A 19,183-nucleotide genomic window follows, 5' to 3' on the forward strand; every position below is an offset into this window, starting at 1 on the left:
TAATATAGTATAGTATGATAGGTAATAAGTTATCTATTATATTAATAGGTTAAGTCTTATAAAGTATTGTAATACATCTTGAGTACTTTTCTATCATAATAAACACCTGTAGGTATTAATGAATACAAATAATACCAGAATAAATATAGTTAATATTATTGAAGAATATAAATTATATTCATACTTGTACAATTTAATGTATAAACTAGCTGTATATAATAGAGTTAATTATATAAAAAGTCAATATATTAGATTTATGAATTCTTATCGAAATATATCAAATTTTTTGAACCTGTTTATGAACCCGATTTTAAATTTTAGCGTTCCGGCAAAAAAAATATTAGCACAACACCACTGTATATATATATATATATATATATATATATATATATATATATATATATTCCGAGGTTAAGTGAAAAGAACTGTTTTAGTAGTGCATTTGTGAACAATGATTATTAAGAATATTACAATTATATTCCACTGAAGATGACACAAAACAATGTGTCGAAACGTATGGAAATAATAAAAATGTTATAAGTTTATACAAGTTTTTAATTGATGTATTGCCTTGAAAATTGAATCTCACATATTTCAACATCAAAATTATTGAAATTAAAATTTTATGTATAATTTTCATGCATGCAAGTATTCTATAACTATTTTTTTTACTTGTTAACTTCCCGTAGGGCAAGTTATAGTAATCGCAAAAAATCGAAAATGAAAATTTTTGCATTTCTCGACGTTTCAAAGGTTTCTGAATATTTTGGCATACCTTAGAAAAAATGGATGTATGTGTGTGTATGTGAGTGTGTGTATGTGTGTGTGTGTATGTGCGTCTGTGTATGTATGTGCGGATACAAATTTTCGTCGACGATTTCGGGAACACCGATCAACCGATTTGAATAATTCAAAAAACATTCGATTCGTATTTATAAGGAGACATGCTGATTAGTTTTTGGCCAAGTCAGGTCTAGCCGTTCCGAAGATACGGGGCAAAAAGTGCCGAAAACGGTAACTCAGTTTTTGAGAGAACGGAGTGTCCGATTTTAATAATTCAAAAAACATTTTACTTGTATTGACAAGGTGAAGAACCGATCAAATTTTCATAGAGGCAGGTCTAGCGGTTTCGGAGATCTAATGAAAAAAGTAAAAAAAAATGCCATTTGGCGGTCAAAAATGATCACTAGACATATGCACATCAAATTATCAGATATTTTATAGAGATTTTAACAATAAGTATAATTTTGGTTTACATTCCTATGGGTTCCGTACCAATGTTTACGCGTTAGACGTCGACGCGGCGCTAACGCGGTTTGATATTTCGTCTTTATGCAGTTAAAGCAGTACGATTGCTTTGAAAAAAAGTTTAGATTTTTCAAAATATGTCAAAATAAAGAAAACATTTTTTTCCAAAAAAAAAAAATTAAAAAAAAATTTTTTTTCAAAAAAAAGTAATTTTTTGTCTAATTGTTTGTCAAAAATCTTATTTTTTCGAAGTAATTTTTTTTCAAAAATGCTAATCGTTTTTTAAAAAATAATAATTTTTGGTACGGGAAGTTCCAGCAATTTGCCTTAAGGCACGATGCCTTAACCCTTTCGACTCGGATGCCGCCGCTCCGGCGGCATAGTCATTTTACTGTTGCGCTCGGATGCCGCCGCTCCGGCGGCATGATATGTTTTACCGTTAAGCTCGGATGCCGCCGCTCCGGCGGCAAATCGTGTCGGCGACGACTCGTCGCAAACTAAACTTACATTTATTTATTTTTTATTTTTTAAAAATTAATTTACTATTACATTCATTTATTGATTGATTTATTAATTTTATAAATAACTAGCTGTAAGTGGAATTCTGTCTTAAGGCAATTAGGGCATCGTGCCTTAAGGCAAATTGCTGGAACTTCCCGTACCAAAAATTATTATTTTTTTTTAAAAACGATTAAAATTGAAAAATTGAAAAAAATTTACTTCGAAAAAATAAGATTTTTGAGAAACTATAAATTGGACAAAAAATTACTTTTTTTTGAAAAAAAAATTTTTTTAAAAAAAAATTTTTAAAAAAAATTTTTTTTTTAATTTTTTTTTTTTTAATGTTTTCTTTATTTTGACATATTTTGGAAGATCTGAACTTGTTTTTCAGAGCAATCGTACTGCTTTAACTGCATAGAGACGAAATATAAAGCGCGTAAGCGCGGCGTCGCTGTCTAACGGGTAAACATTGATACGGAACCCATAGGAAAATAAACAAAATTTATACTTATTGTTAAAATCTCTATAAAATATCTGAAAATTTGATGTGCATATGTCTAATGATCATTTTTGACCGCCAAATTGCATTTTTTTTTACTTTTTTCGTTATATCTCCGAAACCGCTAGACCTGCCTTTATGAAAATTTGATCAATTCTTCATCTTGTCAATACAAGTAAAATGTTTTTTGAATTATTAAAATCGGACGCTCCGTTCTCTTAAAAACTGAGTTACCGTTTTCGGCACTTTTTGCCCCGTATCTCCGGAACGGCTAGACCTGCCTTCGCCAAAAACTAATCAGCACGTCTCCTTATCAATACGAATCGAATGTTTTTTGAATTATTCAAATCGGTTGATCCGTGTTCCCGAAATTGTCGACGAAAATTTGTATCCGCACATACATACACACACGCACACACACACACACACACACACACACACATACATCCATTTTTTCTAAGGTATGCCAAAATATTCAGAAACCTCTGAAACGTAAAGATATATAAAAATTTTCATTTTCGATTTTTTTGCGATTACTATAACTTACCCTACGGGAAGTTAAATATATAACAAAACTAGCTGTAAGTGGAATTCTGTCTTAAGGCAATTAGGGCATCGTGCCTTAAGGCAAATTGCTGGAACTTCCCGTACCAAAAATTATTATTTTTTTTTTAAAACGATTAACATTTTTGAAAAAAAATTACTTTGAAAAAATAAGATTTTTGAGAAACTATAAATTGGACAAAAAATTAGTTTTATTTTGAAAAAAAAAATTTTTTTTTAAAAAATTTTTTTTTTTAAAAAATTTGTTTTTTTTGAAAAAAATTTTTTTTTCTTTATTTTGACATATTGTGGAAGATCTGAACTTTTTTTTCAAAGCAATCGTACTGCTTTAACTACATAGGGACAAAATATAAAGCGCGTAAGCGCCGCGTCGCTGTCTTACGCATAAGCATTGGTACGGAACCGATAGGAATGTTAACAAAATGTATACTTATTGTTAAAATCTCTATAAAATGTCTGATAATTTGATGTGCATATGTCTAATGATCATTTTTGACCGCCAAATGGCTCATTTTTTTACTTTTTCCTCTATATCTCCGAAACCGCTGGACCTACCTTCATGAAAGTTGTATCGATTCTTCATCTTGTCAATACAAATAAAATGTTTTTTGAATTATTAAAATCGGACGCTCCGTTCTCTTAAAAACTGAGTTACCGTTTTCGGAACTTTTTGCCCCGTATCTTCGGAACGGCTTGACCTGCCTTTGCCAAAAACTAATCAGCACGTCTCCTTATCAATACGGATCGAATGTTTTTTGAATTATTCAAATCGGTTGATCCGTGTTCCCGAAATCGTCGACGAAAATTTGTATCCGCACATACATACACACACATACATACATACATACATACACACACACACACACACACACACACACACACACACACACACATACATCCATTTTTTCTAAGGTATGCCAAAATGTTCAGAAACCTCTGAAACGTAAAGATATATAAAAATTTTCATTTTCGATTTTTTTGCGATTACTATAACTTGCCCTACGGGAAGTTAATTAATTTATTAGCTCATGATCCCCATAATTCTAATAAAGATCTGTGAAGAAATGATTTTTTAAACAATATAGAGTGCATTTTTTTTTTAATTTTCAAAATTTTCTATTTTATTATCATAATAACTATATTTAAAAGCAATATAACCACATTTTGAAAAAATCCGATACAAAAAAAAAATTCCGAGTTGTGAGATAAGTATAGCACTATAATATTCCGAGCGCAGCATACCGACTGGCAGTCCGACTCCCGAGTCGAAAGTGTTAATTGCCTTAAGACAGAATTCCACTTACAGCTAGTTTTATTTCCCTTTAGCATACATCTAGTAATATACACAATATACATGTTTTCAACTAATTGTTTGTATATATTTTCAGAATGGATTCGAAACACTTCTGCTTGCTACTAGTTTTTTTACTAGATATGCTCGATTTAGTGAGAAATAATGATGTTTGCAATGAAAAAAGTGTGTCTGAAAGTATACCAGTATTTATATTGCACGCGGAAAAGCAAGAAAGTATATCACTTCAACGATGTGTGGAACAAAGGTACAGATTTCACTTACAGCTATATATATATATATATATATATATATATATATATATATATATAAATTTTCTGTACGGGTGTATGATTTCTGACTTCTCTTAAACTGCTATTCGAATTTTGATAATTCTTTTCCGAGTTTGTAAAAATAAATTATTATGATTTAATGACCGATATAACTATAGTAATATTATAGAAATTAACGGCAAAAATCACTTATCATTGACATTGAAATCATTTGAACTGCCATTTGCTAGAAATGTCAAATCACTTGAAATTTGAATTTAGCTGAAATTGTGAGCTTAGATAATATTAGAATATAATACACAAAAAAAATGTAATGCCTATATATTATATTATATATATATATATATAATATATATAGGGCCGGTCCTGGGGTTCTCAGCGCCCGCATGCAATTTTTTTTCTAGCGCCTTCCCCCCTTTATTATTCTGACTGTTTCAACAGTTTATCATTAAAATTATAAGAAGGTTTACGTTATTATCTTATATAATTATCTAATTATCTTATATAATTTTGAGGATAATATATTTATATATATAGAGCCGGTCCTGGGGTCCTCAGCGCCCGCATGCAATTTTTTTTCTAGCGCCTTTTCCTCTTTATTATTCTGACTGTTTCAACAGTTTATCATTAAAATTATAAGAAGATTTACGTTATTTTTTTACTACTTCTAAATTCTTATTTTTAATCCAAACTTTTTAGGACATCCAAACATTTCAGTATGTTTATTATTGCTTGAAATAAATTTTTTGAAAAACTTTACTTATTTATTTTGGAGATTTTATGCGATTTATTTTATTGAACAAATCATGGAAAGCAAAAAAATTCTAGCCTTTCATTAATAAACGTAACGCTGGTGCTTTATATTGGATTATTTTATTTTAATTTTTCATTATTTAAATTATCCAAAATTTCATCTTAAATATTGCTCAAAAATTAGTAAAAAATGCAAAGAAATTATGTTTCTTCAATTAAATTGAAAAAAAAAAACTATTTTGAAAATTTCATTTCCGAATCTCGTTTTGGCGCCCCCTAAGGCGTGCGCCCGCATTTTTTGCATGCATCGCATTCAAGGTAGGACCGGCCCTGTATATATCCATTGAGCAGAGATTGTTGAGCCTACCAGAAAATTTTTACTTTTCTTATATCAAATGTCTATACTATTGCCAAATAAACAAAGTAGATCGATTCCATAGCTTCGCTGCTGTGATTTATCATTTCAATATCTGAATCGCTAGTAAATTAAATTTAAGTGTATTGTACTGCAGTCGTTCCCATATCGTGTTCGTTTTCCTTCGCTTGGCGTCTTATAATTTTTGACATCTTTATTGTTTAAAGCATCAGTATAAATAATACATTTTATGATCGCGCAGACTGTTTCGTGTATATAATCGCATAATACATTAAACTATATCAACTTTTTAATATATGTACGATGGATTCAGCATATACGAATCTGCAGGACTATCAAATTATTTAACATTACATATATCTATATATATATATATATAATAAAATATATATATATATATATATATATATATATATAATTGCTGATGTTTGTCTCTAATATAGACAACAAAGGCGTATGTGGAACGAATTTACTATAATTTAAATGGCTACTTTGATGGCAGTAAGAATCAAAAACCTAACTGTAGGTGCATGGCATCGTGCCATAATGCAAATTGCTGGAATTTTCCGTACCGTAAAGAAATATTCGAGGAATAAATTAAACTACTACGTTTATACATATTTACATGAAAATTAAATAAACAAAACTTCATAAAGTGGAGTTAAAGAGAAGGAACTATCTTCATATTTCTAAGAATTATATAAAGTCAATTGCTAATTTTAAATTATTTATTTCATTTTTATAAGTAAGCTTTAGCATTTTAGCTAGAATTGAAATTAAAATCCGAATCATTCTTGATATTTAAAAAAATTGAAACTTTGAAATAAAAAACTTGCATTTCCTAAAAACTAATTGTTTCTTCACAAGCAAAATGTTTTTTGAATCATTCGAAACTGATGCTTTGCTCCCAAAAAGACTGCTATTCTTTACACTTTTACTTCCTTATCTCTGAAAAACCTGGGCCTGTCTTTGCCAGAAACTCTTCTCGTCATTACAAATATTTTTTTTAAATCATTCATATCGTAAGTTCTGTTCTCTCAAAAAAATTACTTTTCATTTTCTGCACTCTTTGTTGCTTCGCATTTCGGAAATGGCTGGACCGACCTTTCCCAAAAACTAATCAGCACTAAATCCCACTGATGGGAATTGAATGATTTTTTAATCCACACATAACACCATACACACATCCATTTTCAGAAACCTTTGAAACGTGAAGATATGCAAAATTTTCATTTTCGATTTTTGAACGATTACAATGACTCACGGAAAGTAACAAATAACATGATTTTTGCTAGTCCATTTCGCTCACAATCAGTTAAAATGTCTGTTGTACGTATAAGCTCAAAATGTGTGGATGAACTGATTGTGAATAAATACACTTGCAAAAATCTATTTACTCAAGTTTTTTTTATTATGAAACGTTCACGTATTTTAATATTTTTACAATCCTGATTAAATGCGCAAACTTTTGATGGAACTTGTCAACCAACTCAAGTACATTTTTTTAGAAGAGAGTCCTTCAAAAACAAACAATTATGAATAATTTTAAATGAACAAAAATAATAAAAATTAACCACAATAAATGAAAAATGGCCGCAGCTTTATCAAAGCACTTAGCTGCATTTACGAGCTCATTAATTTCAAACTACATGAAATTTTTTTCATGATAGTTGCAATCTATATTGATGTCTGTTTCTTTAAGTGTTGATAACAATAAATTATATTATTGATATATTTGATGTAATTTAACTGCACTTTTGCACTACTGATGCTTTTCCCTTAAAATTATTGTGTTCGGTGTAGCAATGTTGTTGCTCGAATGAAAACTTGTTCTAAATTTCCTAATACAATTGAGATCGAAGCGTTGTATAAACCCCAATTTTTTTTTATACTCCACATTAATTAATATTTCTCCAAGAAATATTACGGTGCTGATAATATATCCAGTAACCAATGCCAGGAACGGTCCCTGAAAATAATAGATTGATACTAAAAGATTTATCATATAATAAAAATTATTCATTTTTGTTTTTTTGAAATTAAAGTCATAATATTATATAATAATGTTAAAATAAGTTGTAGAAATTATTTTTATAATTTGAGTCGTCAAAGAAAGATGGTAAATGGTAATTTGTACATTTTTCTACGTGGAAATACTGAAACACTATCCCTAAAAGCGATGGAGAGAATAATAATCAATGAAAAATTACTTAATAACTAATTATAATTGTTTTAAATAATTTCAAATAGATTATTTATTATAAATACTTACTGTAAATATGTGCGTATTAAATTGGGTGATGAGCATATTCTACAACTTACAACAAACAACTTACGTGTATTTCTACAAGAAATTTTTACATGTTTTGTTTTACAGTTTTGTTTTGAAATTTTTCAAATATTCCAGATCTTTGAAATGAATAACGTTTTTTTTATTTTTTTGAGAATTTGGAAATTTTTGAAAATATTCGTTTTTTTTAGAAAGTTTTTCCAATTATTCACATCGGATGATTCGTTCTCTCAAAAACTGCGTGACAATTTGTACACCCTTTGCGCTCTTTGCTTCCAGAAGAGCTAGACGTGCCTTTCGCAATAATGTCTCGCAGTCAGTACAAACCGATTTTTTTTTAAACTTCCCGTAGGGCAAGTTATAGTAATCGCAAAAAAATCGAAAATGAAAATTTTTCTATATCTTTACGTTTCAGAGGTTTCTGAATATTTTGGCATACCTTAGAAAAAATGGATGTATGTGTGCGTGTGTGTGTATGTGTGTGTGCGTGTATGTGTGTGTGTGCGTGTATGTGTGTGTGTGCGGATTCAAATTTTTAATCATTTAAATCGGTTGTTTCACACATTCGCATATGGCATGTACATTTGTTTGAACCATATAAGCGGACTTTAAAATTAAAAATCTTGATACTAAACCCAAAAAAATGACACAAAATTTGTACACATTATTAAAATATCTATGAAATAACTAAAAATTTGATATGCATATGTCCAATGATAATTTTTGACCACCAAATATCATTTTTTTTACTTTTTTCTGAATCTCCTAAACCGCTTAACCTGCCTTACCAAAAATTTAGTCAATTATGTATTCGGTCCATACAAGTAAAATGTTCTTTGAATCATTCAAATCGGACACTCCGTTTTCTTAAAAACCAAATAAATATTTTTGACCTCTATCTTCAAAACTGCTGAACCTGCCTTTGCCAAAAACTAATCTGCACATTTTCTCATTAATAGGAATCAAATGTTTTTTGAATTATTCAAATCGGTTAATCCCTGTTCCCAAAATCGCCGACGAAAATTTGCGTCCGCACACACATTTTTTTTCAAGGTATGCTATAATGTTCTGAAACCTTTGAAACATAAAGATATGTAAAAATTCTCATTTTCGATTTTTTTGCGATTACTGTAACTTACTACGATTAATAATTATAAGTTAACCCCTTCCCGTGCCATTTAGCTCGATGAAACTTGGGCCCAAATTTGTGAGGTTTTCGTTTGGGCCTTGTAATCACCCACTAATACTTAACTTACATCAAAATAAGGAAAAAGCGATCTCTGTGTATACGGTTAACACTATTTGTTCAAACAAACATATTTCGTCTCACCCTTTTTGTACCCTATCGCAGATTCAGTATAGTTAGCTGTTATGATGACTTTTACTACCGTGCCCAGTTTCCTATATGTAAAGGTAAGTTTATTCGAAGGTATAGAAAATGTTTATAAATGTTTCGAAAGGCAAAAATTTCAACAAACAGCAATAATTGTTATAACTATTTCTCGTTTACCTGTATATGATCTATGCTGAGGGGTCCGAATTGTCCCCTGACAAATAGTTGCATCAAATCCGCTTTGTTCGATGCGTGTTTCATGTCGTTATCTAATTTCGAGATAATCCCGTGCGATTTCAGCAATATAATCATGCGGTTGAGACGCGTCGACAGCGGCGAGCCCGCGGGCATGGCCATGGTCAACGGGAACGATATCATGTTTTGGCGGATCGCATGGACCACTCTTGAATATCCCTTCGCAATCAATCCGAAACGATTTGTCAATATTGATACTTTATCTCCATTTGCGATCAGGCTCCAATCTTCTTCTGATATCGGCTCGAAGCGACTCCTGTAATATAATATATTACTTTGAGCAACAACGGCTGAAGCAAGAATTCTGTTGATAGCATTTTATTATTTTATTCAGTCAAAGATATCAATCGTTCAATTATTATATACTATCATGGCTGAAAGTTCAAATACGTTTATACAATTTTGTAAAAAAAATATATTGAAATTAGACTTAGACTTACTTAATCATGCATTATGAGTTTATTGAATCTCAATTTAATAATTATTTTATTATATTCAGTAAGAGAGACCAGGTACGGTTGTGTCAGGGTACGATAGTGACAGACACGTCATAACAGCTAAACTATACTGATTTGGCTTAGGGTCCAAAGCCAGAAAGATGAAGCATGTTTGTTTGTTTGAACAAGTTTCCATTATTGCATTCAGTTTATTTTGCTTTCAGAAAGCAAAAAAAAAACTTGATTCGATGATTTTTATTAGTAACTGTTACTTGACCACAGATAAATTATTTTGTTATTTTGCTGTAAGTTGAACATTAGTAGTTAATTACCAGAATTAGTTTTTGGGTAGATAATTTAGATCAGTCATAAGTATGAATAGTATGATTTCCAGTTTCCAGTTGGATACAGCTGGGAAATGTGGTTGTGGCTCTTGTCGTTTTTGGCAAGCAGACAAAAAAAAATCTTACTTAACCAAGGCAAAATACAATAGAGAAAAAGAAAGGAAAATCCAATACAAAAAAAAGATTTAACAAATATTTTTTGTTAACTTTGTTTAAAAATTTGCTTTATTATATATTTACAAGCTTTGTTTGGTTGATTTGTTGTGTTTGTTACACATTTTGGTATTTATATCTACTGCTTTTTAACCAATTTTTATGCCTATTTTACGGGTCTGATTTTTATTTGATTTTATGACTAATCCAGCGTATTTATATTTTAGTATTTCCACGTAGACAAATGATTAATGCTAACAGGTAAATTAATTGCTTATGGCAGATAAAAAAAAGTGGCACAACCGTACTCAGTCTCTTCTATTAGTTGGTCTAGTAACAATAAATGTCGGTACCTGAAGTAATTTTACTATTTAATTTTATGTTCGACATATGACAAAATACATTTTAATTTAATCCGAGAGCCTTGTTGAATGCGCCATACTGTTATTACAAGTCATCAAAATTTCAGGAAAAGCTCTGATCCAACAAAAGATTGAAAACAAAATTTGGATTCAAAAACATCCCATGTTTGCGTTCACAGAAAACTAACAAAGTTATGCTTAGTCGTTCAGAAAAAAAACTTGCAACCGATAAATTTTGAGAAATATAACTAAACCAACGAACCAACAGAGATATAAATAAAAATATAGAGAAAACAATAGACATATTGACTTTGGACAACTATTAATGAGACGTTTTTACATGTGTTTTTCCTCATAATCCTAACGAATTAACAATACACTGCTGTACAAACCAGCGTGCCGTCTAGTAGCGCTATTGGACGGACCAGGCACAACAACATTTTTTTGAAATTTTTCAATTATTATAAATAAAAATGTATGAAATCAATGAAAATTACATTTCTATAAATGTAAAAATTACAATAACAAATTAAAATTTTTAATTATTTTACTCAAAGTGATGGATGTCGTCTATATTCTACAATCTTAGCAAAAGCGTTAACATTTAATTTATTTTAATATTAATTTAAATTTTATGTGTGTATATAGGAATGTTGGCGAAAGTCTCCAATTGCTCAAAGTATTAATCTAACACTGTAAAATTGTGATTTAAAGAAATTCCTTCAACAAATATTAAATATTACAGCTTAAAAAAAAAAAAAATAAATTTATTCTAAAATGTTTGAAGGGGTTTACATAATATTGAATATGTTTGGAAAAAGATTAAATTTAAATAAATTTAAATGAATAAATTAAAAAAATAAATAATTAATCACCTGATACCGGTTTCTATCCATCCGTCTCCATCGAACCAGCCCAGAAGATCTGGGTTTCCTTTGAGAGTAATATCTGATTCGAGTAGTTCCTGCATGTCGTCTATTTGATAAAACAACTGTGGGCGGGTCAATACCGTTATCAGCTTCGTCTGATAAGCCGTGGTCATGTTCATTCCGTACAATGCGAGTATTATGAAAAGAAAACGCAATGCGCCTGATATTGGTCGATGGTGAACCGCCACCTGGATAATACAACTTTTGTCACATTATATCTTATATCTTGCTAGTTTATTTTGCAGACTGCTTCTTTGTTATTTTGTTATTCATAAAATTTACCTAATGTCCATTGAACAGATGTAAATTATATCCAAAATAAAAAAAAAAATCTTATATCTTGCAAATTTCTCAACAGTGTACTATGTGAAGTATTTTTTTAGTTTTTTTTTTATTTTTGTAACATTTTTGAAAACAAAATAAAAGTTCTGATATGTTTGCAAAACTTTGAACTTTTCTCAAAGCGATCGCACTGCGTAGCTGTTTTAGAGAAGCATAAGCGCTGCGTTGCAGTCTATTAAGAGTTAAACATTATAAATTCTCATATCTATAGAAATGTAAATAACATAAGTATTCATTATTGAAATCTCTATAAAATATCTAATAATTTGATGTACATTATGTACAAAAAAATACTATTTGGCAAACAAAAATCATTATTAGACGTACAGTACATATATGTCTATTAATGATTTTTGACCGCCAAATAGTTTTTTATTAATTATTGGATCTCTAAAACCGCTGGACCTGCTTTTCTAAAAATTTTATCAATTATTCCATCAACACAAGTGAAATGCTATTTGAATCTTTCAAATCGGATGCTCCGTTTTCAGAAAAACTGAGTTGCCGTTTTTGCCCTCGTATCTTTAAAATGGCTGGACCTGCCTTTGCTAAAAACTAATCAGCTCGTGTCAATAAGAATCGAAAGTTTGTGAATCATTCAAATCGATTAATCCGTGCTCTCAAACTCATGGACAGAAATTTGTATCTAAACATACATACATACACCTACGAAGCATTCTGATCAATTGTGTATATATAAATTAAGTCAAATATGGAATATAATTGTGTTCTTCATGTATGTTTGATGTTACTTAAATATTCAAATATTACTTAAAATCTGATTGCCAATTTTCGGTATAATGAATAAAAATTATGTTTGTCACATAACAATTTTTTTTATTGTAAGTTTGGCTGTACGAGATATAACCCAAGGTTCATCATGCAGCTATTTCATAAAGCTTTATGGTGTCTCTCTATTTGAACATTTAAGGGAAAAAAATGCCCCACGTTTTCCCAAAAATGTTGGTCAGTTATAAATATTTGAAAACTGGAAGTAGTTTGCATTTATTATTGTGGACGGTAACCGGATTAGTCATTTTCGTTCAACAACAAATCAACAGTTGAAGAAAGAAATATTTATCTGATATTTCTGAAAATTTTCCAGAAATTTGGTTTCAAAATTTCAATAACTATATCGATATCATTCAAATTAAAAACTATTTGATTTTATTGAGATTTTTCATAAATTGGTAAGTTTAGATAACATATCTAAATTCTAAATGCATGTATATCTTTTTTTGTTTTGCGTAGCTACCAATGAATAAATCTTCATTATTTTCTGTACAAATATTAATCAAGTTTATTCATAGAGAAAAAAGTTTACCAATGAAATCAATAAACTGTTCATAAAACATTGCATACTTCTTGTTTGAATATTAGAGTCTAAACTTTGTAATTAATTACCCAATTGGGTAGAACGGGGCAAAATGGTCCAATTTTGACTTTCATTAATTATAGTGTCCAACTATAAACCATATAAATTACATCATAACACATAACATGTATCAAGCAAACAACTATTGCACAATGTTCAGTCATAATCTCAGTTATTTCCTAATCACAGAAATATATTTTTTCTAAAATTTATCATATTTTTCTTTGCCATGGAGCAAGCAGAGTCTATGTAATGGAACTTTATAAAATAGTCGCTAAATTATTAAACCTATGCGAAATAGAAAATTTATGGGCACATTTTTTACAAACATCACACCGTATATAACCTTGATCTGGTATTTCGTCAGAAATATCAGCGAAGAGTTTAATTGTTATCGTATAAAGTTTTTGAACTTAATTCACTTTATTATTTACTATTCTTATTGTTTAGACCTTTGCCCCTGTAAAAGTTCAGTATCTCTTTTTCAGCCCACCCAGGTGTAAGCTTTTATAGAGGTTATATAAACAAAACCTGAAATCTAACTCAAAATTAACAATACTTCTTAGAAAACAATTAAATAACGTATACTTAAAACTTAAAACTATGTAAAAACTAAACAAGTTACACGAACTTCCCGATATGTGTAAATAATCGACTTAATCAGTAAAAAATAAATTAATTTATGAGTGATTAAATGTATTCCGAGTGGATTTATTACGTTAACTCCGAATTTTCTAAATGCAAATTTTCAAAAATCAACCATTTTTCATTTGAATCAGTTTCCGTAGAATTTTAATGGTTTAGTATGTTCATTAAGACCAAGTACTCTATTGTTATACCAAGTAAATCGTCTAATTTTAATTTTAGCTAACGTCAAAAAAACTACTCGTTTTCTCAAATTTTGATGAATTTTTAAAATTAAACTATTTGTCGTGAGGCCGTAATATTACAGTAAGTTCTATAAGACCATGATATATATCACTAAAAAATTTTTTTCAACAGTTAATTACAAGAAAACGGCTAGGTAGATTTTCACCAAAAAACTAATCGGTATCAATTCCAACTACTTTCTTTCGAACAGTTTTTGAATTTTTAAAATCGATTGGATAGTATGAGATTAAATGTGGACGAAAAATTTACCTTTTTCTCAAATTATAAAGAAACGGCTTGGCAGATCGTCGCACAAAACTGACAAACAATAGTCCTCATCGAGATACATCAAATGGCTTTTAAATTTTTTATATCGGTCCAGTCGTTTTCGAGAAAACGTCGATTTACGGCAAAAAATCTGTTCACATATAGACACACACGCGCACATACACACACATACTTTTTCCAAATTTGGTTTTAATCGATTCAGAATGGCTTGAAACGTCGAGAAAACAACATAAAATTAGCAAATCGGATTTTTTGATGAAAACATAAACTTCTCCTTCGGGAAGTTAATGAAAGAGCTCAAAACCGAAAAAATACTTTTGTTATGAATTTTGATATATGGCCGTTTATCTCCTGATAGCTCTACTCAAATTACGTTTCATGATTAACATAATGGTATGAATTCTATAAATAATCAAAACCGTCGCAAAATGTCACTGTAATGAATCGGGCGAAACCCGCGTGATTGCAATCCTTAGATAGTTAATAGTGAGTTGATACATTACCCCGAGAAATATGCAAAGATTGTTGAGCAGCGATCCGGTGAGCGTGCGATGCTGATTGGTCTCGCCGGCGCCGCGTCCCATCGCGAACCATACGATCGTCGTGAACACGTACATCGCTATTAGCGTTATCCAAGTGCGATACCGGAATATCACAATCAGCGCCATGAAGTGCGGCATCTCCATCGCCATGGGCACGAACCAGGTGTACGAGTCCTGATTAAATGTCGCCAATGGATACAGTTTTAATACACGTAATTAATGATTATTTACAAAATTAAAACTAGTAGTGCATGGCATCGCAAAATTGCTGGAACTTGCCTTAAGCCTTAATTTGAAATGTTTGTTGAGAATTTTGAAAAAAATCTTCCTAAGAATTTAGATTTTCATAGCAATTGCGCTGCGTAGCTGTTGTACAATCATAATATCAAGTGCGTAAGTCTCTTACTGTTAAATGTTATGAATCTTGGTACAGCCCCATAGAAATGTAATCCAAATTTGTACTTATTATTAAAATCTCTATAAAATATGTGAAGATTTGATGTGCATATGCCTAATGATAATTTTTTACCACCAAATGGCATTTTTTAACTTTTTTCTCTGAAAGCGCCGGACCTGCATCTCCAACATTTTAATCAATTATTCATTTTGTCAATACAAGTAAAATGTTTTTTGAATCATTCAAATTGACTCGCGCTCCCAAAACCGTGGACGAAAATTTGTATCCGTCTTTTCTAAGGTAATACAATACGTTCAAGAGGCTTGAAACATTAGAATATGCGATTTTTTTATTTTCGATTTTTTGCGATTTCTATAACATACCCGACGGAATCAAGATAATGAATCATATTAAGAGTTAAGAAATATTGTATTAATGGTGTTCTACTGTAGTTATTTAAGAACACATGGCGTCATGTTAATGGTTTCTTACAATTAGAAGTACAAAATTTTACATAATCAGAACAGTTTGTTTCAAAATCGCACAGTTTGAATCCTCACTTTCTAAGAATATCATTTCACAACTGTTGCCAAGGTCGCTTGTTAAGTTAGATGGTATTTGTATTGCTTGTTAAGCAAAATAATTAGATAAGAAATGATCGTTAAGATTGGTCACATTATACTATCAGAACAATACTCATAAAGTTTTAAATGCCTAAAATCTATTAGATTTGATTGATTTATGGAGGATCAAACAAAATGCTCGTTTATGTATGGAATGATAATTTCAACTAATTAATTAATTAAAAAACACTAATTATATAAATCAAAATTTGCTGTATATTATAATAACGTATTATTGCGTACCTCTAAATATGAATCCGTAGTATCGATATAATTTCCATACTCGATATCAGGATACAACCCAGATATGGCTAAATCTGCTTGATCTTCTAACATTTTTCCAAGTAGTCCAGTCCATTTACCATTTAATATGTATCCTCGATCGATGTTCTTAAAACATTTAATCTGCGGATTTCGATTTATATCAAGAAATGGTAATATATAAAATCGATTATAACTAGTTGCACTTCCTAACTTCTAAACGAATTTTATGTAACAGATTTCTAATTATCGTAAATTTCATTACTAGTTGTTCTATTATTAAACAGAAACCGTATTTATAATTTCACCAAACTATATTATACAACGTTTTAACTATTACTATTAATTTGATACTATTATGATTTTTTTGTATTATTTAAACTATATTAGACTATGAATTATATAATAGAGTGCATACTCTATTTCAATCACCTCACTCGTAAAGTGCAGCAACTGCTCCAGCTCTTCTAGTATTTTGACTTCAATGCCGTTTTTACAACCACGTTCAACAAATGGAGGACTCACTCGCATATAAACTTTTAGTGGACAATTTCTTATATTTTGTGGAATTTTATTCTTAAATAGACGTAAAGTTCCTGGAACTTTTCCCGCGTTGCAGTTTCCTGGACAAAATTGCACATTTCATATTAGTTTTGGATCAATATTAGCGTGACAATAAGAAAAACATTGTGGTATTCATGTTTCAAAATATGACTGTAATGTATTCAATAAAATCTTTGAATTTTAAAATTTTCAGAACTTTGGAACCGATTCTGCCGTATAACAGACCGATGTTATGGCAAGGACATGTTACGCTCAAACTTCCATGCATTATGCTACTGAGTCATACTGAATACTGTCAAAATGTCAACCGCAACGTCACTTGTATGTTATGAAGCCGGGTCAGAAAGTCCCTGTCATCTAAAGTCGTCTTTTGACATTTGAGAAACTTTTAGATTTGGTTTTCTATCTGAAAACCTGAGAAAAATGCCTGACTGCACAGCAATCACGTGGCTTTTGACAATATTTAGCACGATTTTGTATGGAAAATTCTGCATAACATAACCTTGCCATAACATTGATCTGTTATACGTTACTATAAGAGAAAAACAAATGACTAATGCGTTTGTTTTCAAAAGCACCTAGATTGATTTAAGGGGGTTGTTCAGTTTTTATTTATTTTTTTCGATTTTGAGATCTTTTGATATTATGAAAGCTAAAAACCTTAGAATTATTTTAAAAAAAATCATCTCAATATCTATTTTTTTGACGAAGTTATAGATACATGTATCTCTATATGTATGATTCTCTGAAACCGTTTTTTTTCATCACTCCGCGAGCTATTGTATGCCAGCTGCTCTCTTTTTCATTATAATACCTCATGCACATGACCTTTTGAATGTGTCAGCATCTTTGAACACCATGGTGTATTTAGTACATTAAATTAAATGGTGTATTTAGTACATTATATTAAAAACTTTAAATACGTTTTTCTCAAAATGACTTTTTTCAATGCGGTGCCAAAAATTAAAAAAAAAACTACAAGTCGGATAGACTTGCATTTTTTTTAATTTGGTCACCACTGCAATACCTAGTCCCTCTACCTCAAACAACTTCATAACATTACGCAAAAAAAATTTGCGAAGCTTCTCGTCCCAAAAAAGGCCCTTTTTAACACTTTTTTTTAAATAGCTGCAATTTTTTTCCTTCTTGCTTGTTTTCTTTCATTTTGGTAGGGGGACTTGATTCAAACATCTTCTTCAACGTATTTTTTTTTTTTTTTCAGGCGATGCGCAACGGATTTATCTGTGGCACCGCAAAAGAGATCGATTTTGCAATGCTCACTTTGGCGCCCCCTGGTTAAAAAATGACGGCATTTTTTGTAACAAAAAAACGAACAACCCCCTCAAATATCATGACGAATATTTGGAACAACAATTAAAATCCAACTACAATGTAACCATCCACTGCGTAGATATATTTAGAAAACTTGTTTCAGGACATTTTTTATATACCATGGTATATAAATATAATTATTGTATTTCTGAAATGTAAACACTAAATCACCTATCCATTCTGTTGTGATTCCGAAACAAGAATCTTTGTACAAAAATCCGGTATAAATTTCATTAACGAGATAATTCGTTCTAGAAGGAATCATAACTAGTGTGTTGAACATTTTATACTGCCATAGCATGTCGAGAAATCCTTTTGCTGTTTCAAAATTGCTCGGTAAGGACATATCAGTCGTATAGAGAACCAGCAGACCGCGACTCGACCACGACATAAGTTTCTTGAATTGTTTGATTTTATTTTCCAGTCTGTTAAAATGATCGACTACGAGGAAATAGTAGTGAGCTTTCAAAATGACTTCTGCCGTAGAGTTGGCACGTTGCCTCGTCACTCGCTCGTCTAAATCGTTGCCCACTACCATGACCTGCAAAAGAGCATTCATCACTTGCACCCATCAAATATTTACTATGCTAATAATAAATATAAAACTATAATTATTGATATTTTCTATAAAGTTAAAGTATATAATTTGCGAAACTAAATCTAAAATCATTCAATGGGTGAAAATTTATTGCAAAATATGTCAATTATTAATATTTGTCGAAAAGATTGCGTTGGTCGAATGCACAATGATTATATAAATTTGTATTATGATTTTTTATTAAAACAGTTTTTTAATAATCTTATGCTTGTGGATTGTCAATAAAATATTTATCGATATTGTAAAACATTTCATTCGTTTAGTGGAAAATAAAATATTTTAGCTTGAATTTATAGTGGGGGAACTAGGAACTCATTGTAATAGGAGTAAGTAGTAACAGGTGTTTTTAAATGAGATCTTGAA

At 30.4% G+C, this 19,183-nt stretch overlaps 1 protein-coding gene across 2 annotated transcripts in view; it reads left to right on the forward strand.

Moving 5' to 3' along the window:
* The window catches only part of LOC113378034 (protein NDNF), a 71,453-nt gene that overhangs the window by 24,762 nt on the left and 27,508 nt on the right, over window positions 1–19,183 (forward strand). For both annotated transcript variants that reach the window (XM_026618542.1, XM_026618543.1), the window contains exon 2: window positions 4,201–4,371. In XM_026618542.1, the coding sequence (XP_026474327.1) occupies window positions 4,202–4,371 (170 nt within the window). In that variant the 5' untranslated portion in view covers window position 4,201. The remainder of the gene's footprint in view (window positions 1–4,200; window positions 4,372–19,183) is intronic.

This window comes from Ctenocephalides felis, unplaced genomic scaffold (assembly GCF_003426905.1).
Source record: "Ctenocephalides felis isolate EL2017-DRISC unplaced genomic scaffold, ASM342690v1 CF-g0.4_SCAFFOLD_01886, whole genome shotgun sequence".
Lineage (NCBI taxonomy): Eukaryota > Metazoa > Arthropoda > Insecta > Siphonaptera > Pulicidae > Ctenocephalides > Ctenocephalides felis.